Source organism: Netta rufina (assembly GCF_964035555.1).
Source record: "Netta rufina genome assembly, chromosome: Z".
In the NCBI taxonomy this organism is placed as follows: domain Eukaryota; kingdom Metazoa; phylum Chordata; class Aves; order Anseriformes; family Anatidae; genus Netta; species Netta rufina.
The window spans coordinates 6,746,906-6,770,690 of NC_140126.1; the positions used below are offsets into that span (position 1 = coordinate 6,746,906).

The following is a 23,785-nucleotide window of genomic DNA, read 5'->3' on the forward strand; positions in this document are numbered from 1 at the left end:
GAAGTCTAAACAACAAGCCTCAAGGCGAGCTGGTTTTATGGTTGAGTCTACCCTCATGTTAAAGGAAGGAGATGAACTTATCTCTAGTAAGGAAGCAATGACTGTGGCCAAGGTCAATGTGGTAACAAGCTCATATAAAGAGAGCAGCAAAGAAAGTGGCAAACTTAGCTAACGTCTTAAAATGAAGAAAGAAAACAAAAAACAAACAAACAAACAAACAAACAAACAAAAAAACACAAGTTAAGTTCTGAACTTAAGAAGGAATAAAACTGCAGAATGAAGCAAGAACAAGGGGTTCTCCAAATATATAGGAGAGCCAAATTAATCCAAATCCTTGTTCTTTTGACTGCAGGGAAAAAAAAAAAAAAAAGATACTTGTGGTTGTTGCTGTTGAAATGGGTTGTGGGTGGTGAGAACATGAGAAATGGCTAGTGCAGAGGAAATTCCTTTTTGAGTTAGATGATTTTCAATTCAAAATCATCTGTCCTGAGTCTGGAGGAGATCAGTCCTGTACACTGTGTCCCACATTGGCTGTTTATGTAGATCCATTTATTTATTTATTTATTTATTAGGAATTTGAATAAATTAATATTGTCTAAAATAGTTGTAACTTGGAAGAATAACATTGGAGTCAATGCCAGAGTATCTGGCATAACCCCCAGTGCAGACGGGTACATGCTCTTGCTTTTCCTTCAGAAATTGCTAATTCTGCTCATTGCCCCTTTGCACTCATCCTTCTGTGACCACTGGAGCACTGCTGGTACAGCATCCTGGGTCTTCCAAAGCTTTTTGTCATGGCAGGACTTCAGAAAATTTCACCTTCCAGAAAATACTTTTTGTCAACCTTTGCCTCTCAAGTTACTATAATTAATTGGCTGATTGATGCATTCAAGTATCTGCAGGTAGGCTTGAAATTAATTCTAGCATCAATCCATCTAACATCAATCCAGTGGGAAAACACAGTAGATGAAGGAAAAAAAATGGAGAGAGAAATACAAATAGAAATCTTCCAAGTTAAACTTTCTCTTGCTGTCTGCAGTGAACTGGCATGTTTCTGGCAGACGCTACTGTTGACACATCTTAGGGTGATCGCAGAATAATTACAGTCCACGGGTGTAGGGAAGCAGGAAGACGGATTAACGTCGCCGTTGGCCTGGTTTGGGTCTTTACAGTAAACCTGGTTGGTTCTGACATCTAGGGGGACACTCTCTTGTGAGCGGCCCTATAACTGGGGGAAAAACATTGATGTTTTTCATGGTGGGAGGGGAACAAGCGGGAATATTGGGAGGCTGCTGAGGGTGAGGAGGGTCCTCAGACAGTGATGAGGCCATGCGCATGTCCCAGTGGCCACGGGGAGGTCACACTGCCAGGGATGAGCAAACCCTGATGTTTCGGCGCCAAGGCGATCCTCCGACGGGCTGGAGGAAGCCCTGTGGTTGAGTTATGCAATCGTGCTTTATGAGGCTTTCTCCCTGCAGAGTTTTTGCTGCTCACAACTGTTGGAAAGTGGACGAGGTGGAGCCTTGGGATCGGCTTGTAGGGCAGTTTCTCTGGGTGTAAGGAACCCTGACAGGCTTTGGCGTTACGGAGAGGGGCTGCTGCTGGGAGATGGATCCCTTACCAAGCTCATCCTTTTTTAAGGCAATTTGATATGCTGGACTCTTTTACCCTCGTGGTTTGAAGGTTTCTGCGCCGACAGGAGGTAGGTGAGGAGACCAGTGGTCATCTCCAGACTCACGCAGGGTGCCCCATCCCTCTGTGCTCCTGCTGCTGTGGTCTTTCACAGCACGTTGTGCTGGGCATTTTATTTTTAAGGGAGCCGCTACACTCTCCCTATCTACAGGAAACAGAATTAAAAAAAAAAAAAAAAAAAAAAAAAAAAAAAAAAAAAAGGAAGGATTTGGCAAGGCGCCAAGCCCAGTGACTGAAGTAAGAAGTAGGGAACTTAGAGTAAGTTTTAGTTACCGGGACTTTGCATGGCAGAGTGGGTCTGCTCCACGTCCTGCGGGGTGGGAGGTGAGCCCACGATGCCCGGCAGCGTCTGGAAGCTTTTTCTTGCTTAGATGAACGTCCTCGCCGCGACTATGAGCCGAGCTGCTGGTCCCGGGAGGGGACAGAGCTGCGTGTGAATGAGACCAGAGGAGCGTGTGCGAGTGCTATGGAGGGCAGCAACTTTGTTGGTGTGACTTTTGCAAGCCTTCAAGGGTAAGGTCGAGCGCTTCCCTTCGACTCGCCCCTTCCCTCTGCCAGCTTTCGGGGCAGAAAACTTGCGCTTTTGCCACCCGCGGAGCTTCGCAAAGCTGAGTCGGAGCGCTTTGGGCTGAGGTTTTTCACCCAGGCGACCGACATCGGGGTGGAGCGAGCGGAGCCGTGCGGGGAAGCTGCTTTGTTCGGGAGGCTGCGGGGGGAGAGGGGCTGCCGCTGTCCCCAGCCCTCCGCTCGGCTCCCACCGTAACCCGAGCGCTGCGCCCAGCGGGCCAGAAAGCAGGTTTTGGCTGCTCGGGTGTCAGTGTGAGGAGTGCTTTAATGAAGACAGATGGAGGATATTGGATCGTCGCTTTAAAACGTGGCAGATAACAGACCGAGGCTGCTTCCCGGCAATTACAGCTAATTGCGTTGGCGCGTTTGAGCGGAGGGGGTAGCAGCACTCTGGTGTGCACACCGTTTTGTGGGTTTCTGTACATACAGCTGCAAACAGAACCCAAGTATAGCTAGCTCACCTCATCCCAGACACCCCTTCAGGTATTTAATGAGCTGGGGAGTTTTCAGGGATACTTTCAAAGCCTGTGCAGTAAGTGACTAGATTTAAACCCAAGCCACTGTTTTTGTTGTGAACCCTGAGGGCAAGAGTGATCATTTTTAGTTTCTTAAACTTATTCGTGGTTGAATGCAGGCCAGTCCCATTTCAGTTCTAAAAGAGTGCTATTCTGGGATTAAAAACAAACATCTCAGTTGCCTGCTCTGCAAGTTGCCTGCTCTGCAAGTCGCCCTTGGCATTTCCCACCGGCAGAGCAGGCAGCAGTGTGAGACGTGGTGCTCCCTGTTTTGTTTTTGTGGAGTTCTAACACGAGGGGATGTAAGGCGAAGTGTAGAAATACAAATGCTAGTGTGCATTGATGTTAAAGATGATTAGTGCTGATTATTTCTAAAAGATGAAATTTTAGTGTTCCCTTTAGAAAGGGGAAAGCAAATGCATCATACTCTTTGGAACCAAAATTTGAGCAATTTGGCTGAAAGGGTTAACACAGCAAGCCTTTAAAGGAGGCCCTTTACAAACATGGCTTTATGTGGCACATTACGAGGCCAGGCCATGCCAAGCGTGCCAGGCCTCTGCGTTGCTGTTGCCAGAGCATTAGCAAGCGTTGCACCAACCTTGTGTCCCTCTCTGATACCCAGCAGTGAAGGTGACCTCTTGGTTTACTGCCTGATGCTGTGCACCCCCTTAGCAGGTGCACAACCCGGGCATGGAAAAAAAAAAAAACAAAAAACAACAACAACAGGGAGTTCGGGGACCTAATGCATTTTAAACCTTTTGTATTTTCCCAGTTGTACCTCCAAGTCCAGTTTACAGTGATGTGCATTCAAAACCTGGGGACTTGGATTTGGTTCATCTCATGGTGTTTAAGAGCACTGCTCCACCAAGACCACTTGGCAGCATGGGCAGTCTTGAACACTGCCTGTCACCAAGCCCTGTGCTTGGGATGTACCTTCTCATATACTGAACTGTTGGATTTTTTGTGTGATATTCAGTACTTTTGCGTAAGAAAAAAAAGATAATTCTAAGCCCTGTGGATATCTGTGATTGTTAGATCAGCTAAATACAGATAAAAGCAAACAATAACAAAAAAATTACAAACCATGCTCAAGTGCAAAACCTGACCTGCTGTGGAAAATTGGTGAGTGAAGGTATGACATGCATTCTAAATTTTTACCTGGATGGGGCTATTTCAGTTATTTAGAATGTATACATACCACACTGTGCATGGTGGCAAAACTGACTAGAAAAATCTTGTTCTCCTGCCTACTTTCCCTGGACTCTGGGTACATTCTAGTATTAGTGTGCAATTTGCTGCCCCTCAGATCTGCTAAAGCCACTGTTTGGGCAGGAATTTCAGCCTGTACTCAACCACACCCATTGATCTGGATTAAAATAACCTTTCCCAAAATGACTGTATTTACCATGGATCATTTCACAGAGTCTGGGAGCAAGGTGATGGGAACAGAAGCACCATGTATTTCATAGTTCATATTTATCATTGAATCTGATGTATTGTGTAGCCACACCCAGAGAAATGGGGCCAAGAAACCAGCCATATTTTCCATCTGCAACATCTGTGCTCCATTCATCACAGCTGTGCCATGTCTTTCCTTATTTTTCCACTCCTTGCCGTGGATGCAGGAGGTGCCTCCGTCCACCCCCAGGCTGCATGCTCCAGCCTTTGTTCAGTTGGTAAATCCCCTTCAGAGATCCATGGTTTTGGATAAGACTGTGGTCCCTGCAAATCCCACATGTCCACCTGCCTCTTGTGCAGGAGGAGTGCTGCAGCTGCATTTGTGAGCCAGGTCTGGATTCTGGCTCTTGTCTCCCAGGCATTAAATAGGCTGAGCCTGATTTGCAAGAAAGCATCCCCTCCCTGCTCAAGCCCCATACAAGTAGCTTCTCTCACCATGGATGTTAAAGTGTTCAGAGCCCCACAGCTGAGCTGTCAGCAGCCATAAAGCAGGTGGATTGTCTTTGCAGAAGTGTAAGCCATAGCTAGTTGGTTTGCAGAGCACTGCAGGTACAAAAGCCTTCTGTAGTGAGAAGGGATAATTTACTTGTAGCTTATGAATGTCTACAAATCAGGAAGTGGGATTCAGAGTTTTAAATGTCCTTTTTTTTTTTTTTTTTTTTTTTTTTTTTGCTATAGGCTTAGAAGTTCTAGGCTTTCCATGAGAAAAGCCTAGAAAAGGACTGCTATTTACATTAGAAGTCCTAGGCTTTCTATAGTTTGCTATAGAAACCCAGGGAAGTAATATGTGTCCTGCTAAGCAGAGGAGCTGGACCTGCGTGCTTAATAAAGACCTCTCTCAAATAATGTGGGCCCCGGTTCATCACTGAGCATGGGGTACCTGTAGTAAACAGAAGTGAAAGAAAATAATCAAATAGAAAATGGAGCAGCAAAAAAGCCAGTCAGGGCTGACCCAGGTCTGACCCAGCCAGTGGAAGACAACTTCAGGAGATTTGAGGAGTTTGCATCTGAAAACAGCTGGTGCCAGGCAAAATGAAGGCGAGCAGAAAATTGTCTTTCTTCTGAGTAAGGAAGGTTTTCATATACTTTATGGGTTTTTGGTTAACTCAGGAATAGGAGGCTGCGAAAGTGCCCCACCAAAATTTGAGAAGTACTTTGCGCCGCATAAAAATGAAACATAAGAGAGACGTCATTTTTCCAGAAAGCAAGAAGGAAAATTAAACCAAAGCAATGCACATCAGCAGTAAGAGTCTGAAGAGCCATTGTTACAGTTTTGAAAGGGAAACTGAATGTCAAATTTGAAAAAATAGAGGGAGACATAAAGAAAAGTGAACAGGGATGTGAATTATGATTACAATTAGAACCTGGCAGAAAAGAATTATATATATATACATATATATATATATATATATAGCCTTGGGGAGATTGTTGATAGATACAGGTGGGAAGTTCTTGGAGCCTGCAGTTTTGGTTGGGAACCCCAATACAAAGACCTGGGACTAAAAGATAGGCAGAGCTAGGGTCAGGTGAGATAATTCATCTTGCTGCACGACTAGTGACAGCTAACACCACCGGGAGCAGGACCTGGAGCACCATCACAAGGGATAACACCACGGGTTTTTGCTTAGGTTTGCTTTCACGCTTGCAGCAGAAGGCCAGTGACCTCTGGGACTGCCAACAGGCACCTGCAAGTGTTGAGGAGTGCTGGCACAAAGCAGGCTGTTTGCAGACAGGCACACTACAGCCCGTGTGTGGTTTGCTACCTGAAGGAGCATGTGGATTAGATGTGTGAGTCAGTAACAAAGAAGCAAAGTAAGATTATTTGTAATAGAATGAAAATAAAGGGTGCACCTTCACACAATAGGGGTGTGTCGTGCCCTCAGTGGCATTGCGTGTGTGCCCATTGTGTACTGACACATTCTCAAGTGGCATTGTGGTTAGGGCAAGCCAGGAACTGAGTTTTGCACAGAGGATCAGGTCAGCTTGGGTTCATAACTCCTGGGCTTTAGCTAAACAAGCAGCTGTAATAAATCTGTGTGATGGAAACAACACAAGGGAAGTGTAATTGGTACAGATGGATAGAGCAAAATTACCACTGTGTTGGCCCTAAAAGATAAAGTTTCATGGGGATGGTGAGCCTGTAGGGATATTTGTGCTGTATCAATCTGTCCACGATGATAACTTAAATTTCCTGCTGAGCAAAGATGTTCAATGAATGCAATCCTGATCAAATGCACCGAGAAACTGAAGGAATTAAAGATGCCCTTTGTGACAAATTAGTGTATTGTTGCAGTCTTGTTGTCACACTGAGGTCATGCCTGAAACTGGTGACTTAAAAATCACAGTAATTAACAAAACACATGTGTCAGAGCTGAAGGAAGCTTCAGGTGTTGGTTTATGAGATGCAGACCTGATCTGAACTCCATTGGCTGTTTCATGCTATTTCTGCTGCAAGAAGTCTGATAGCCTCTTTCTCTTCTCTGCTCCCCCATGTATATAAACATCCTTTTTTTTTTTTTTCCTCTGCTGAAATTATATCCCTTGTCAATTGAGCACGCAGGTGGGGGGGGTTTGGTACTTGCGGATAGTCTTTCTGTAATGCTTGGCAAATACAGCAAAGTCAGAGTTCAGCAGTGTACCTGTATCAAATACTCACAGCCAGACAACCTTTTGCAGCCTCATGGGAGGGCCATCAACCATCAGCTCTGCAGCTCACGGTGCTCTAGGAAGCCCCAGTTTGTGGGGTAGGAAGGGGCCTTCAAGATCACCCAGTTGCACCCCTCCCTGACGAGGGCACAGACACCTCCCACTAGATCAGGTTGCCCAAAGCCCCCTCCATAGAATCACAGACTGGTTTTATCTGCACAGAAATCACAAGCTGGAATGTCTGCTCAGAGCACCAGGTGCAATGGCTGCAGGGTTTTCCTTAACATCCTTTCCGTCACAGAACAGTGATATATCAGGAATGCATTTAGGCAGTGGCATGGGCTGCGTTCACAACTGTGTGTTTCCAAAATATGGCCATTATCTGCTATGTTTTTCTCCTTAGACAGCCTTGCTCTAGCACAGATAGGATAGGATTTTAAATAAGTGCTGCTTTGAAATTAGACAGAATCAGGTGGTGTGTTTTGTCTGTGATGGTGTGACATATCTGCAAGTCATTGGGAACTCTCTTTTCAGTGTTCTTTATCCAGATTTTTTATTTTTTTATTTTTTTTTCCATGAAACATGAGCAGTATCAAAGTTTTTCTTCATTGTGTCACCTAGAAAACTTGCTCCTTATAAATCACAATTCCCTCAAGTATCTCACCATGGCTCCACTGTCCTGTTAAGCAATGATACAGCATTCATGTTGATTCAGGCATGCTAAGCAGTGCTGGTTTTTCCCATGCTCAGGGGTCTTTCATGTTGTTATCACCAGCATAACCACTAAACTCCTCCAAACAGTCCGATACCTGGAACACCAACAGTTTCACTACCAACAGACTTTGATGTAACTTTTTGAAGGCTCAATTCCTCTGCCTGTTCCTTAAAGCATTCCTGGTGCCTATTTTGGGGGCCAGGAGGCTTGCAGTGAGCAGGGGAGAAGTTTTGTTCAGAGCCATACAAACCAGTCCTCCCCAAACATGAATGAGAGTGACCAGCCACAGACAGCAGTGTGAGCCAGCACACTTTGAGCACCAGCAGATGTACAGGAAACCAGTGCTTCCCACTGCTTCCTCCTCCTCAGGGAGGCTGGTCTTGCTGGGTAGGCACCCAGTTCCTCTGCACTGAAGGTGCAAGCCCAGTGGGGGTATTTCTCCTTTTCATATAGGGCCAAAGGAGCAGGAATGTTCCTTTTAGACTCTCCATCCCTGGCCCTTTCTCTGTGCCATGTCAGGAGATGAACAGATCAAAATGCCCAAGGTAAAGTAGCACATTGATGCAGTGCAACCTGCAGACCTGAGAAGGTTTATCATTTAAAACACACCATAATTATGTGTATAAGTGGCATCGTGTTGTGCTGCGGAGATAGAAACCCACATTGAACAGCCTTCTCTTTTGTGTTGCAGAAATTCCATGGAGTTGGACTAAAATAAATCTTGGGGATGTCTCTATTTGGATTAAAATTTGGAAAGAAGAAATTGAAAGGTGAGTGAAGTCTGGTAATACCATTGCCACTGGTGGAAACATAAGGAATGTAAATTCAAAACAAGTGCAAGCTCTAGTGAGCATGTTTGGGAGCATGCCCTACACCTACGGAGCAGGCAGAGGAAGACACACTTTGTTTGCTTTTCCTGCATTTCATACTGCCTTGGGGAAGTGCTGCAGACCTTGTGCCAGTGAACAGGAGGACAGCTGAAACAGAACAAGCTGCAAAGTTTGTATGCTCTGATGGTCTGGCTTTTGGTGTCCTTTCTAGGTAGATCTCCTGCAGGGGGTGTGGAGGAGTGATGCATAATGCTCTCCCAAGTAGTTTATAAAATAAGCTAGAAGAAAGTTATGTGGTGGTCTGATGCAGTCTTTTGATGATGAAATGTGTTAATTGCAATGGCCCAGGTATTCATTTTAATGAGGGGTGGGAAGAAGGGCAAAGCACAGAGGTGCAGGCTGAGAGCAGCCCAGGACCACAGGGGGAACACCAACCCTGGGACAGAAGCCAGACCCCGTGCAACTCCCTCCCTGTGAGCTCCACTTGGCATCCCAAAACAGACCCTGAACCAAAGGGGTGTGGAGACTGGGAGCAGATGCCTTGCACAGCACAGTCCCCACCAAGGTTTCCAGCAAAAAACTGTCTAGAGATGTGTGCTAGGAAGAAGCCCAAGAGAAGGGCTACTCATGTGTCCTTGCAGAGGGCCAGGTCCCTGCAGTCCCTAAGCGTGCATCTCCATCAGCACCAGGGCTTTGCAGCAGGGGTAACTGAATCAAACCTTGTGATCTATCACTCCATCCCTGGGATGAGGGTGTGATCTCTGGCCAGGGACCCATGTCAGTAGATGCTGTGAAGAGGGAAACTTTTTACCTTGCCTTTCCAGGGCATTCCTCCTTCTATCAGATGAATGCAGAGATTAGTGCCATACTCATATTTTGACATGAAAAAGATTTTTTTTTCCAGCCTCTCTGAGCTCAGACGACTCAATAACATTTTCCCAAAGGTTTATTTTTGCAGCAGTGCTGCTGTTCCCCTTCCCTGGCACAGGGCAGTCTGTGAGCCCTGGGGTTAGGACGGGGCCAACCATTTGCTGCTCTGATAGTCTTATAAGAGGAGGTGGTGACTGCCCCCAAGGGAGGGATCTCTGCCAGACTTGAGGTCTTTCTCCTTATCGGCTTTGGAGGTGAGGTAACACAGGCTTGTCTGTGAGCCTCTGTCCACCCAGGGCATCTGCACTTGCAGGGGGGTAGTTCTGATTATCAAAAAGATTATGTTGCTATATCAGGAAAAATCTATTATTTTCTTGGCCTTGTGTTTGGGTTTTAGTACAGCAGTGTTCAGCCCATCTTCAACCAAGTGTCTAAGAGACTTATTTCTTCCTAGATATAAAATAACATGTTTTATAGAGAAAGATCATTTGTATTCACATTTTACCTGCTTTAGATCACCAGTTCAAAACCAATGAATTCAGACTGGAAGAAGTTCAGAGGAGGATAAGGGAGACTGAGGTGATCAGGGAATGAGGAGCTTCCATAACAGGGAACAGAAAGAGTTCTTTCCTCCCTTTTATTTTTTAATTCTTTTGCCTTGCAGCCTCAAAAAATCAAGGGGCTGTGATTGCTCTTTGAGAATGTTTCATTGTAGTTAATGCCAGGGTTGAACTACTATTTTAATGCAACTGTGTAGTACATGTATATGGAACCTTTGTCTTTGGAGGAGTCCTTAGTCCTCCTCTGGAGGAATCTCAGTACAGAACTGCCCAATGAAAGGCTTATTTTCCATCCCCAAACCAAAGCCAGGTGGCAACCAACCTCATACCCCTAGCGCAGGTCTCCGGTGACTTTTGCAGGACGGAATGGATTACCTCAGGCTTCACCAGCTGAAATTCAGGGTTCCTCCCATGAGGAGCACTGATAATCTGCTGCTTCTCCTCGGCAAGACGTGGCTGTTTCCGTGTACAAACAAAATTAGGAGAGCGTTTTCAGGAGAAGTCCAGTTTAACTAGGCAAGTTACATGGTGTAAATTCCTTTCCTGGTGCACACCAAGCAGTGCTTCTCAATTTGAAGGCAAGAGCAGTCATTTCTGCAGCTTTGCCTCCATAAGCCCAGCCTAGGGGCACAGTGAGAGGGAGAGGAAGGGCATAAATTGAGACAGGGCTTTTGTAAAGCTGCACTGGGCTTTCCTTCTTGCTGCTGGGGACAGCCTGTTCTTCAGCACAGGTTCACCAGGATCTGTGCACCAGGCTCTGGGCAGAGCTCAGCAGGGGTGAGCAGCTCCCTATGGAGAAGGAAGCCCAAGACTGGCTCCATGGACCTGAAGCTTGGCTGGCCTTTGGGACTCCCATTCAGCTCCAATAGGAAACACCTCCCCACAGCAGGCGCTGAGTATGAAAAATATATTTATTTTGACTTAATTTCCCATTAGGAAAATAACTGTGAATTGTAAAACTTCCCAAAGTTTGTTTCAGAGCTGTATTTATTTTTATGAATTTACATCACTTCCTATCAACTGTGCGTCGCTGTTATTAACAGCATGTGCAATTGTGTCAAGCTGTGGTGTTACCAGCATGTCTAGGAGATACTATTTTCTAGTAAAGGATATAATATGTGCCAGCCAGTCACTGGTAGACTACTTTTTCAAAATAAAAATAAATGACTAATTCATCTGCTTTATTTGGCACGATGATATTGGTCAAATTATTTTGAACTAGTATTACAAAAAAAAAAAAATCTAAATCAAATTGAGATATATATATATCCAAAATTAAAGCTTTTCAAAATGAAGAAGACAGAATTCCCACTGCAGAAATATTTTAAAGTGGTTATTTATCCTTCTGAAGTAGGCTGAAAACAAATGTGAAATGATGCAGATGCTTCTTGAGAAATAATCTGTTGCAAGGCATTCCTGAGAGCTGGTGAGCCCCAGCCCTTGCCCAGAGCCAAGGCAGGTGGGTGAGACATTGCAGGGAGGAGGAAGGGAAGGACGAACCAGAGCTGGTATTATCACAGGAGAAGGAGGAAGGGAGAGGCAAGGCAGCTGCTGTCCCATCCCAGAAAAAAAAAAAAAAAAAAAAAAAGAGGGAGAACTTTCTGGTGTAAGGTTATCCAGCACCTCTTCCAGGCCTGTGTCCCAGAAGTCCTGTTTGGCCACAAGTGTGGTACATTCTGGGCAAACCAAGGCATCTTTTTGGAGCCCTTTCTTCTTGTTTTCTCTCTCCTTATGGTGATAATATCAAATACTGTTTCTACAAAAGGCCAGGATCTAATCTTGAACTTTAGCATCACATTAAACATTTACTGGACTTGAAACAGAAATAATTCCTGTTCACCCTCAAAAATTTTTACTTTCAGACCTTGCATCTGCCATATGAAAATAGAGACATCTCAGCACATCTCTTAAGAGAGCCCTATGTTAGCAATGCCAGTAAAAAATTCATCTTGCATTAATACCTGGTCCAGGATCATATGAAATATTTTACCTATACTGGCAAAACTGTATGGCATTCCCTTGGTGCTAGCAGCAGGCTGAACTCTGTACCAGGCACAGAAACACAGTCCATGAACACAAAAGCATGTTTCTTGCATTTAATTTCCTCGGGAGGAAGGAGGATTCTAGTTCTTCTGAGTCAAAAAGATACGATAAAGAAGATCTTCATTTAATAATGGAGGAGAAGGCAGGAGGGAATAGGCTAAATCCGTTTATGGTGGTGTATCTGAATGGTGTTGCCTCAGGATTTTTAAATTAAATCCCTCACACTCAGTACAAGCTAGTCCATTTCAGAGATGAAAATGCATGGGATTGCCAGCATATATCATCTCCAGCCAGAGGGGCTCTGCAGAGGAAGGGACATCTGCACTTCAAAAACACACGTTTTTACAAAACCGAGTCCCAGAGAACCCCTCCTTTGAGTCGATAATAAAAAATACCTTTGTTTGCCGTGCAGCTGGGCTTGTGCCTGCTCTGGGCAGGGCTGGGCTGTAATCCTCACCTTTCCCATTTCCGTCCCACCTGGTCTCACTCTCCTCCAGCCACACACACACTGGCTGCACCGTGGCTGACTCTGGCTGCATTTCCAGCCAGGGATGGGCTTTGGTTTTGTGCCACCAGGTAGCTCAGAGCATCAGGTTGACTTTCAGGTGATGAGGGTTCAGTTTTTCCCTGTGTCCCAGGCCAGCTGAATGAGTTAGATATTGCAGGCTGTGAGGCTCAGACCCCTCACCTCACTCTTTCTTTCACCCATGTCCTCCCTGATCACTATTAAAACACTGGGCTGGATGAGTAAAGATTGCTGGTTTTGTTTTTGTGTAGAGCTCACTCAGTGCAGCTCTGATCTCAGCGAGGCACAGCTGTGTTCTGAATTTGAGATTTTATTATATATACTGTACAAAATAAGCCTGCTGTCTTTAACCTAGCTGTGGGGACTCTGCCCTGGTACAGCGCCTGCAAATTTGGAACTTTGCTGCGTGCGTCCTTTCTCAAAAAGGAGCAATTATTGCTTCAAGGTGAAAGGAGAATTTGGCTAATAGCTTGCCTAGTAACCTCTCCAGGAGCAGCAATTTTATTTACCTAGTACTAATGTAATGATTTGCCCTCTCCCGTGGAGTTGTTTTTTAATGGCCGCTGTTCTTTTCTTTTTTTTTTTTTTTTGAGGGGGAGGACAGAGGTGTCAAGGAACCATGGCAGGTCTTAGTTAATTGTGCATGTGGAGTAACAGTCCAGCAAAGACCAGAAATAAGGGCTAGGGATGCTCTGCCTTTAAGAGACAGGTCATCTCCCGGGTGCTGCATGCCAGGTGGCACTTGTGCCATCGCTGAGAGGTGACACTGAAAGCTGGATCACACAGGGAAAAATGAGGTGCCCCACAGTAGAGGCCACAACAGTATAGGAGAGAGGAGATATGGTGGAAGCATAACAGCTTAACAGTACTGCTGCTTCTACAGCTTGGCACTGGTAAGGTTAACAGCTTTGTTAAAAGCCCCTCTGCAAGGCAAGCCGAGGGCAAGAGCCCAGCTCCAGGATGCCAGTCTCTGCAGCTGATCCAGCACGGTGTTCTTGCTTTTGAAGCCACTTGTTTAAAGGGTGGAGCAGAGATTTTTTATTTATTTATTTTTTACAGAGTTTATGTTGTTTCAGCTCTGTTGTCAAGCTCGGTTACCCCGGCACTCCCCTAGCTGGGCTGTGTTTGTTTCATGCATGAGATATCAGGCCCTAGTTTGTATATGACTTGGCAAAACCAGGCAGATCTTAACCTCCTGCTCCTCGGAGCCACGAGACCTGATCTCTACAAACCCTTTCCAATGGCCTGTTTAAAGCATTGCTCTTGGCACATGCTCCTTAACATAAACCAGCAGAAAATTTCCAGACTCTCTGACCAGATCTTGAATCTAACCTTTTGCAGGACTTTTCCGTGCAACAGGCTGAAACGGAGGAGGCTGGTGGGCTGGCCAGTTACATTTATAGATGATTTTTGGCACGGGTTTAATGTTATTAAATCCAGATGTTATTCTGTGGTTTAGATCCTAAATCTGTCTGCCTGAGAAAACAGCCACTTTCCCAGTGACTTGGTCTCAGTGGTTAGACCAAGAACTGGGCACGAAGCCATACTTATGTATACTGAGTTTCCACTGATGAATAATTTAAAATAGTTTTCAGTGGCAGTGAAATGATAACTTGGAGCACAAATCCCATTCCTTCTTTCCAGTGATTTGTGACTGCATTTTGCAGAAGCAGAAAGTTTAATACAAGTTGCTCAGAGATAAGATTAAAAAAAAAAGTTTCAAGAAATGAAAAACTTCTATTCTGATAGCTTTTCAGTTTTCCCCTCCCTTTTTCCTCAATGCTTCTAGAATTAACAGCACATGATAAGACATGTGTGCTTGCACCTACAGCCAAAATACCCTGAGCTGCAGTTTCCAGGAATAGCTGGGGCAATTATAGAGTTTCTCTACCTTTTTATTTCCAATGATCACGCAAGAGACTTCATTTCTGCCCGGACAGTTTCAGAAGAATAAGAGAAACTGGTGGTTTAGGAGATAGCAGCAGGGCCTCTCTGTTGGCACAAAATAAAACCACTGAGGCAGTGTTGTCCTGTGCCTGTGGTCAGTGGTGGTTCTCCTTCAGGGCAGATACAGGGGAGCAATTTCTGCTTGCTGGTGTTGTCAGACAAGGCACCCTTTGCAATTTGTTCTTGCTTTAGCAAAGGTGTTGGCTGTTATCCAGAAAGGAAGATAAAAATCTTGCTGATAGCAGCTGGCCTTCTATCTTAGCCTTTAGAGACACTGCCTCTCAGAGCTATGGTCTCCAGAAAGTGAGGGGTCCTGGTACTCAAGGTAGATGTGCTATCACCAGCCAGAGGATTTCCAGTCATTTGAAGTAGGCTTATGGCTATCTGAGGCCTTCAGAAGTGGGTTAGTCTCTGAAAACCTGCCCTGAGGCACTGTCCTACCAGGAGAGCAGTGCCCTGAGAAAGTTTCATGTGCTGTTGTGTTTCCCAGTCCCACTGCTTGGTATTTCTGTGCCATCCCTAAGCTGCTGGCAGCTGTTTGTCTGGCATACAATCCATTCCTCTTGGGGAGGGCATCAATCACCTTGGTGAGAAGCCAGGCTACTTTCTGGAAGTGCCCAAAATCCATCTTCCCAGTCTCTCCCCTGGCTGTATGGAGAGGACTGCCCTGCCTACAAAGAAGATGTGGTCATCGGGAACAGAAGAGCCTCTCAGAAGTTTCTCGGGTACCCTGAGGCTCCGCCACGTGCCATTGCTTGTGTCCTAGGATGGGAGTAAATACCCACAGGGCTCCAACATAGAAGAGCAGTTCTGGCTGTCTTTGTGCCTCTGTCCATCATGGGTTTCTGTAGATCTGTCTGGGGCAACACCTGGGCAGACCTGGTTTTAACAAGTACCTTTATTTGTCATCTAGGTTGATAACAGCAGTTACTCTCAAGTAAATTCCTGAAAGGGGGCATAATATAATAAGCGAAGCCATGCCAGCATGGACCACTGGAGTTTTGCTTTCCTCTGGAACTCTGGACAGGTTACTCTGATCTCCCTGCATCTTGTTTTTCCTGTTGTAGAAGCAGAGAAATGTGTCCGAGGAAAGCAGTTCAAGATTAAGCATTTTCAGGATCTCAAATGAAGCCTCTGTGTTGATCTGAATCACCCAGTCAGGACATATGGGAGATGTTTCAAAAATGCTTGACACAGCTAGATGCTCCTGAAGAAAAGGAAAAGCACATTTACCTGCTAACCTAGTAAAGAGGCCTTAAATTAGTAATTAGAGGGCTTGATGAAAACAGCCCATAGGCAGAGACAAATGCTGGTGATCTGTAAAAGGGCTTAAAAATTAGGGAAACGGTGTTATTTATAGGGTTACTGGAGGGAAAGGAGGAAGGATAGCAGCAGTTCAATGCCCTGAATAGCTTAGGCACTTGCTAATGCAGGACTGAATAAACAGGAAGAACTAGATGTCTTAATACATCATTTAATAGGTATAATAGACACGTGCTGGAACTCATGAGGCTAGAATATTAATAGAAAAGAATAAAGCTTATTCTGGAAGGGTAACAGAGGTGGCAGGGGAAGAGATGTTTTCCATCTATGTTCATGTGCTCTGAGATCCAGTGTGGAGAAAGAGATGAGCAAATCACAGATCTCTGAGTAATGATATGCACGGGTAAGGAACACAGGCATAGCACACCAAGAAGGGCAGTCCTTGTGAGAAGTTAATCTAATTTTCTGAAAGATAGGGCATGGTGGTAAACAATGAATTACAATTATGCAGACTCAGAGCTGGGAAGGAGCAGAGGGGAATACAACATGTTTGGCTTGCTCAGGGGGTGAACTGGCCCGACCTTTTGGTGCAGAGGTGGAAAATTTTTTGCAGGTAGGGAGGAAGTTGTTCCAGAACTGATTCCCGTCAACAGGGAGGAGCTGACTGGGCATGTGAGAGCAGAAGGCAGTGTGAATGGGAATGATGCTAAAATGATAGCATGATGCTTGGGCAAAAGTGACAAGAGCAAAGCAGTCTTCAGGAATGGAGGTATTGGTAAATATGAAGAACTAGTCACTCATATCTCATGGGAAGGAAATCTGGGATGGGGGAGAATTAAAGTCATTTCCTTGGATATTTGGTATTAAGGTCAGAAGTGTAAGCTATCATGTTTCAGAGAGGCTCAGGAGGGTGAATGAAGTGGTGGAATCACAAGCTGTTCAGTCACCTCAAACAGAAGCAGGATGCCTCTAGAAGGAGCACAGCAGGTTGTTTTATCCAGCACAAACTCTTGTGGCAAAGGCCCAAAGTGAGAAAGAGTTAGCGAGGATGTAAAGGACAATACAATTTGTTCTGTAAAGATTGGTTTCTCTGGGTTTCAGTAACCCTTCTAGTAGGTGGAAGATCAAAGAAGATTTATGTCTGCTATACAGTGAAAAAAAAAATCAGCAAATCACGCTAAGAAATCTGATACATATATTTTTTCTTTTATCAGGCATCTCACACATTAGTTGCCATCAACAGAGGAGAATGGGAGAGCTTTGGGGCTGGAACATAGAAAGAATGGGTCAGCTGAGTAAGGTAGAAACTGGCCTGGAGCACTGCTGCCTTAGGGAGTTTGTGGAGCACAGACAGGAAAGGTTCCTAAGACTGGGAAAAGAGCAAGCATAGCACCTACCTTGAAACAAAGGAAAAAGAAAAGCTGAGTGATTACAGATATATAGGCCTCACTTCTTGGGTAAAGGTTGAAAGAGTCAAACAAACCACTTCAAAGTAACTAGAAGTGTGTGGGGGAAGAGATAATTAACAGCCAGCAGTCCAGAAAAACTACATCAAACCCAAATTAATTCTGTGTTAGCGGTAGCCCGAGGGCTAGTGAAAAAGCCTTAGATAGCTGTTATGTGTCCTGGCTGTCACTTTAGCACTTTTACAAGTAAACTGGAGAGAGATGCTCAAGATAAAATCACTGTGGAGTGAGTGCCAAACCTTATTATTATTATTATTATTATTTTCAGACGCTGAGAGTAGTTATCAATGACTGGTAATCAAACTCAAGAGTGTCATCATAGATGTATCCCGGATCTGGTATTCAGTATTATATTTTCCGTCTTGTCTGGCAGAATAAAGCACACACTTAGTAAATCTGCATATGGTACCACCCTGGCAGGAACTACAAGCACACCAAAAGATAGGATTAGAATTGACTAACTGAAGACATAGTCTGAAAAAAATTGGATGCAGTTCAATAAGGACAAATGAAAGTTTTGTATTGCCTGATGAGGCCTCAGCTCTGCCAGAAAGGATCTGCCAAAATGGATTTTATTCTGGCACACTGTCATCCAAGTGCTGGTGGTGCAAAAGGATATTATTTTAAATTACTTCTAGGAGATTTTCCATTTAAATATTTGTTGTCACTAAGATAGTTGGAGTGTTCCTTGTACTCCTGTCAGCTTTGGTAAGCCCCAGCTGCAAACTAAGGCTCTTTTTGGGTGCTGTGCTTCCAGAATGAGGTGAACAAGCTGGGAAGCCCACTGGGGAGCATCAAGAATGATGCCACTTCTGAGAGATCAACATGTTAAGAAGTGACTAAAGAAATGAATTGCCTTTTCTTCCAAAGAGTAAACTACAGCAAGGCTTAGCAGCCTTCACTACATAACGAAGTCATCTGGGCTCTGTGTCCTTGGCAAGTAGTACAAGGAAATGACGGGAAGCAGAAAGAGCACCTTTGATCATCACAGGACAAGATACAATTTGTTTAAATTGAAATAATGAGTTTTACGTTAGTGAGAAAAAAACTTTCCCCCTGGGAAGGACAATGCAGTCCTGGAAGAGGCAGTCAAAACAATAGCCATCACTGCAGTGTTTTAGGGCTTTTACTGAGAGTGACAGCCACGACTATCCCTTGAGGTAGAGGGTAGATTTGGTGACCCCTTGAAACCCCTTCCAGTATTTTTTTATTTCAGGATAGCTGTGGTGGGATGATGCAAGGATGTACTGGGGGAAGGGCGCCAACAGTAGGCTCATGGCAACAGCTCTAGAGGCTTCAAGGGGAGGAGATGAAGCAGGGCTTCATCTCATGTCATTCATATTGATCAGCACTAGTTGAATGGTGATTCCTGCCCAAGAGAAGGTGAACAACTTGTTAAACCACTGCTTTATCAGTGCCACCAGCATCTTCAATTCCCTGATATGGGATATTCAGCACAGAGTACCAATTCCCATTGACATTACCTTTCAGCAGCTCTGCTTGATTTTTCTGATGATTCATTCGTGTTGATATTGATTCTGCCTACCTTCAAACACATCTGATTTGTTTCTTCTTCTTTGCAGAGGAAGAGAGACACCTTCAAGCAAACAAACGGGATTTTAACCTGCAGTTTGAATATGCTGTAAGTAACCAGCATATGTTGCTCTGTGCAGATGCAGTGACAGATGCTGCTGCATCTGTTTCGTGTCTTCTCACTACAAGGCGCTCTCCCTTCGTGTTCATTTCGATGTTTCAAGGACACGACATGAGTGAGTTCTGGCTGTGACTCCACAAGCAATGGGTTTAAGCCTACACTTAGGGAAGAGGATTAATTCCCTGGGCTTACCAGAAAGACTTGGGCAAAGATTTTTGCTGTGCCCTGTGGTGAGATGGGGGGGTAGATGTGCCAGGGAGCACGTCAGAAAGATGGTTCATTGCTGAGTCACCCACAGGCAGCTTTGTCTTTGGAGTCAGCCCTGAGAATGGGCAGTCAAAGGAGGCCTAATGCTGGAGGAGCACAATGCAGTGGCTTTCTACACTTCCAGAAAATTGTTTGTGAGCCAAGTGTTTGCAGGATCAGGCTCCAAGGTCTTTCAATAACGGAACCTGGGGGGAGATTTCTGTTGGAAATGTGGCTTCATTTAAAGTAAAACATGAAAGGAAATGTGTCAGTTCCTCAGCTCTCACAGCAAAATCCTCTCTGTCAGGAAGGTTTTGAGTCTGGCCTTCGTGGCTTCCTGCCAGCTTTTATTTCCAGCTCCTTAGCAGCCTTGTTGGGTTACCGTTGTGCCACGAAATCTGTGCCTCCAAGACGTACCATGGCATGGGCTGGCGGTCACCCAGGTCTGCCAGGCTCTGGTTTACTGAGCTGGATTTCCAGAGGGGGCCATTTGCTGTCCCTTTGTGCAGAGGAGGGCTGGCCCAGCCGGTAGACCTGTACTGCCTGGCTGCAGGGTCACCTCCTTGGTTGGGCAATCAACACATTTGCAGCTGCCAACTGATACTGAAATGAATTTTGTGAATTTTTATCCTCTGCATATCTGAATCCCAGAGGTGAAATTCATCCTTCAGCTTTACTCAGGAGCTCCTTTGAATCGTGTTTTGTTTTAGGAACATTGCGGATGTTTGCTTGGTAATTTCGTAACTGGAAACACTCGACATTTCAGAATAGTGTGATTTCTTGTGAGATAGAAATATTGACTTGCCACAGGTTTGACTTAAAATCTCTAATGTAGCTGATCTGTTGCAACATGAACTGGATGCTCTTCAGTAATCACCTCTCATCCATGAACTACGCAGGTTAGAGAGTTCCTAGGCACAGAGCTGCTGCATGTATCCCGAATATGAAATATGTTGTGCTTATTATATATAAAGGACTATGCAGCACAAATGCTTTATCAACCCTGGTGATTTAGGACTGGGAAAGTGCATTTGATTTGCATAGAACCTGCTGTTCCAGTGCTGGGGTGGGCATTGCCTCTATGTGTGGATTTTGGATCTTTCATGGGATGATTGGAATGTGGACTATGGGCAGCAGTGGGGCAGGGAAGCAAGAGGGAGATGTACAATGAGGTCAGGGCAGAGAGAGCAAGCAACTCTTCTGGTGCTGAGTCAATTTTTGTGAAAAGCCATTCATAAAGCTAACTGCATGCCACTGCTTCCCAGCTGATTGCTTACATGCCCAAGGGTTTGCAAATAACCAAAATCAAGGTGAGGACTGTGAGAGCTCTGGATAGTTTCCATAAGAGTCTATTAATTAGGTGTGAAAGCACAGGCAGCCAAAAAGCCAGCTCAATATAATCTGTTAAACCTTGGCTGCGAGTTTCAGTAATCATACCCCTCATTTTAGTCAGCTATGGCTCATGATTTCTTGAGTCTGGCGTAGAATGAGGCTTAAAAAATTTAGAAAACTTTCCAGAAAGAGCCAAATCCTGAGTAGGTAGGTGGGTGGGTCATGAAGTACAAAAATGCTTTATGATGATGCAAGCACTGCCAATACTGTACAGGGCTGAACATCATGTCCTGGGCTGCTTATTTCCAATAAGTCTTGACAAAAGCTCCACTTACTAAAATCACATTGCCATGGTGCATGACAGTTACTAACCATGCTCATAAATTCATTTAGGTCCTGTGGTTACATCTGGAAATGCCCAAAAGAGAGAAGCTCCCATTGCTTTGGCATATGCATTGTACTCTAGCAGTGCTGTAGTCCATCAGAAGGGTCAAATCCGGGCCCCTTCCAGATTCAGATTTCTGTGATTGCTGTGGGGTCACACTGCTGAGCACTAGGTTCTGGTTCAGCAGGAAGGACCAAGACCATTCGGACTCCAGACCCTGCCCTGGGGTGCTCAGGTCCAGCAGATGTTAGGTTCAATTGGCTCTCAGCATGCTGGCATTTCGTGGATGGAGCAATTTCCGTCTCCTGCAGCTGAGGTCCTCCCTCTTCAAGATGTGTTCGCACTTGTATATGTTTAATCTGAAATATACAAACCACAGAAGTGTTTGTGCTTTCCTTGTTTCGTGGTGGTGCTCAGCTTTTCGGGCCAGGAGAATCTGCACAAGTGGGCAGGATGATCAGAGGGGCCAGGAGGAGAAGAGCAGTCCTCCAGCTCTCAGTCCAACAGTGAGGACAGTTAGCCCTTGTCCTTGTGCCCAGGAGCCTTGTCTTCTCTCAAGACAGAAGGGAGGATGTGCTGAGTTATTGCACTTGAATATAACGGATATTGGGCAGAAACTAGAAGGAAACAGAAATACAACAAACCTTAGAAAGTGTTTTATACAGTGAAAGCCACAGGGATGGGGTTTATTTTACTTGGTAACTTAAAGCCATGTAAGCCATAAAACCTATAGAACAGGTTCTTGTAACAAAGCTAGGTGAGGCAGTAAATGTTTCTTCAGGGTGAGGCAGCTGCTGAGAAAGGTCAGTGCGGAGAAGAAAGGGAAATGCAAACAGAGGTGTAGTGTATTGCTGTGCCAGGCTGTATGTCACAGCTGGCACACAGGTTTGGGCCTTTCAATAAAAAGACAGTTTCTTTTGTGTAGGCATGGATCAAAGGTACAGAGCTGCTTTGTCTCCTCGGTGAGAACAGGGAAGTGGGCATGTGCAGCTGGAGGTGGTGTGCTGGCCCCGAGTCGGTTGTTGTTATCTTCCCTGCACGGTGCAAAGTCTATGGGTTATCTGTGAAGGAAGAAATGGGGAGAAAAAAAAAAATAGGAAAAAAAAATCTACCGTGTATGGAGGGTGACATCAGCTCTGGAGGCTGGGTCTCCTGATGTGAAGCAAGACTCCTGAATACTCTCAAACCAGCTCTGCAGGAATGCGATGCACTGCGGAAAGCAGCACTTGCCAATTCATGCAAGGGCACGTCCAGATCACACATGGACCTGCAGGAGGGTCCAGAGGGCAGCTTTGCTCCCTCAGTTCATCAAAAAACAACGCGAGGGGTTGGATGGTGCAGGAAGCTGATGGTTAAAGAAGAGGATAGGAGCTACACATGGCAGAGATCCCATTAACACAGAGGCAGAGAGACAGTTTCAGAGGAGGACATGAAGGCCTGTCCATGCAGAGTGCTGTGAAGTGTTTTCTACTGTGGGATGGAAGACTGGTGTGGTCTCATTGATCTGTGTGAATGGAGGCAGTGATGGCTGAGAGAGGGGCGAGGGAAGTGTTTCTTACCTGGTGATGCCCCTTACGTGCCTTCTGATGAGTTTTGCTGTGGTTAAGGGCAGCAGCTTCTAGCAGTGGCTCTGGTAGTACTTGGGTAGGTCAGGATTTATTTGCACTTGGTGTGAAGACTGAAGCTGAAACTTGAGCTCTCAGACTGATGCAGCCCCATTCTTGGCTTTATCCTGCACAGCAAGAACACAGTAGCTTAAAAAAATAAACCAAACTTTAGAACAAAGTGCTGTGCAGTTAACTGGAAGGGCTGAGTGTGAAGGTACGAACTGCCCACCAGTTCACAAAATTAGTTTGGAATGAGTCAGAATCGAAGCGTGAACAAGTGACATGGAAAGGCACTTAGTGCGGCACAGAAATGGACTCAATATGGGTCTGCAAAATTGAAAAGTCAAGTCTTAATCCTGTATTTATTCACACCTCAGGCAGACAGATCCTTCCGGGCTTCTGTAGGAGATTTGCCTGCATAATGACCAAAATGAAGTGAAAAGCAGGGTGCCAGGTGTGTTCCAGTGAGATTTAAATGGATTTATCACGATTCCTGTCTGAGGTGATTCAGCCTGGCTGCACTGTCCCCAGCACTACCACCGTGGGGAACGCATCAGCACAGACCCACCGCAGTGGGCCAGCCCTGCACCTCTCTGTCCATGGAAATTCTGGAGAGAAAAATCTCTTCTGAAGGGTTTTAATATTTGCTTTGATTCCAACTCCCTTTTATTTCTTCGCTTTCACATTGGAATTCAGCACAGCTGCACTGGGACGTCATGAAGGGCTGCGAAAACAACTTTGAAATTGGATTGCAGACAATAGGAGAGGAAATGCAGGGCCCATGAGTCAATGACAAGTTTCATCTTGGTTCAGGATCTAGGGTCAAACCAGCATCCTTTCTGCAGGGCCAGCAGCGAGGGGGCTGCTTGCGCTCTTTTTGTTTCCCCTGGTCACCTAATGAATTCTCCAGTGAAATAGAGGGGGGATGTATATAACTTCCTATGGCCAATACACATTACCCTGGGCTGGAGGGGCAGCTGGGTTATTTCTTTGAAATTTCATGGGAGAGGAAGGAGCTGGGGCAGTGGGCTCAGACTGCTCCACCCTCTGTGCTTGCATGCTTCAGTCTGAGAAGGATGCCCAGAGGGTTATCTGCAGGGACCTTGCTGGTATGTGGTCAGGAAGGCAGCAATGTCTGCTTCTGATCCCATCTTGAACCTGCAAATGTTTCCCACCTTTGTCATGCCTGAGGTTGAAGGGAGTGTGTTCTGATAATGTGCAAAGTGGTCTCAGCAGCTCCTGAAGGAGTGCCTGCAGCAGTGACCTGCTCTTTCTGCATTTAGGAAAGCATTGGCTGGATCCATCCAAACAACCTCTGAATCACTGTCCCAGAGCAGCCCCACGAGAGGGGATGAGCTGGGAGCTGGAGTGACCCCAGTGCATTCAGTGTCCTCCCTGACTGGGGCACAGACCTGCAGTGCCTGGTCAGGGGATGGGGCAGGCTGGTTGCAGGGTCCGTACTG

The 23,785-nt window shown here is 45.4% G+C and overlaps 1 protein-coding gene across 2 annotated transcripts in view; it reads left to right on the forward strand.

Annotated features, from left to right (window-relative positions):
• The first annotated feature begins 1,566 nt into the window (after positions 1-1,566).
• Positions 1,567-23,785, forward strand: part of LOC311221037 (phospholipid-transporting ATPase ID-like) — a 69,856-nt gene continuing 47,637 nt past the window's right edge. The window contains exons 1-3 of one of the 2 annotated variants that reach the window (XM_084304764.1): positions 1,567-1,702; positions 8,285-8,363; positions 18,682-18,740. In XM_084304764.1, the coding sequence (XP_084160890.1) occupies positions 8,321-8,363; positions 18,682-18,740 (102 nt within the window). In that variant the 5' untranslated portion in view covers positions 1,567-1,702; positions 8,285-8,320. Of the gene's footprint in view, positions 1,703-2,049; positions 2,206-8,284; positions 8,364-18,681; positions 18,741-23,785 lie in introns of those variants that run through there. The other variant, XM_084304763.1, reaches the window with a different exon arrangement.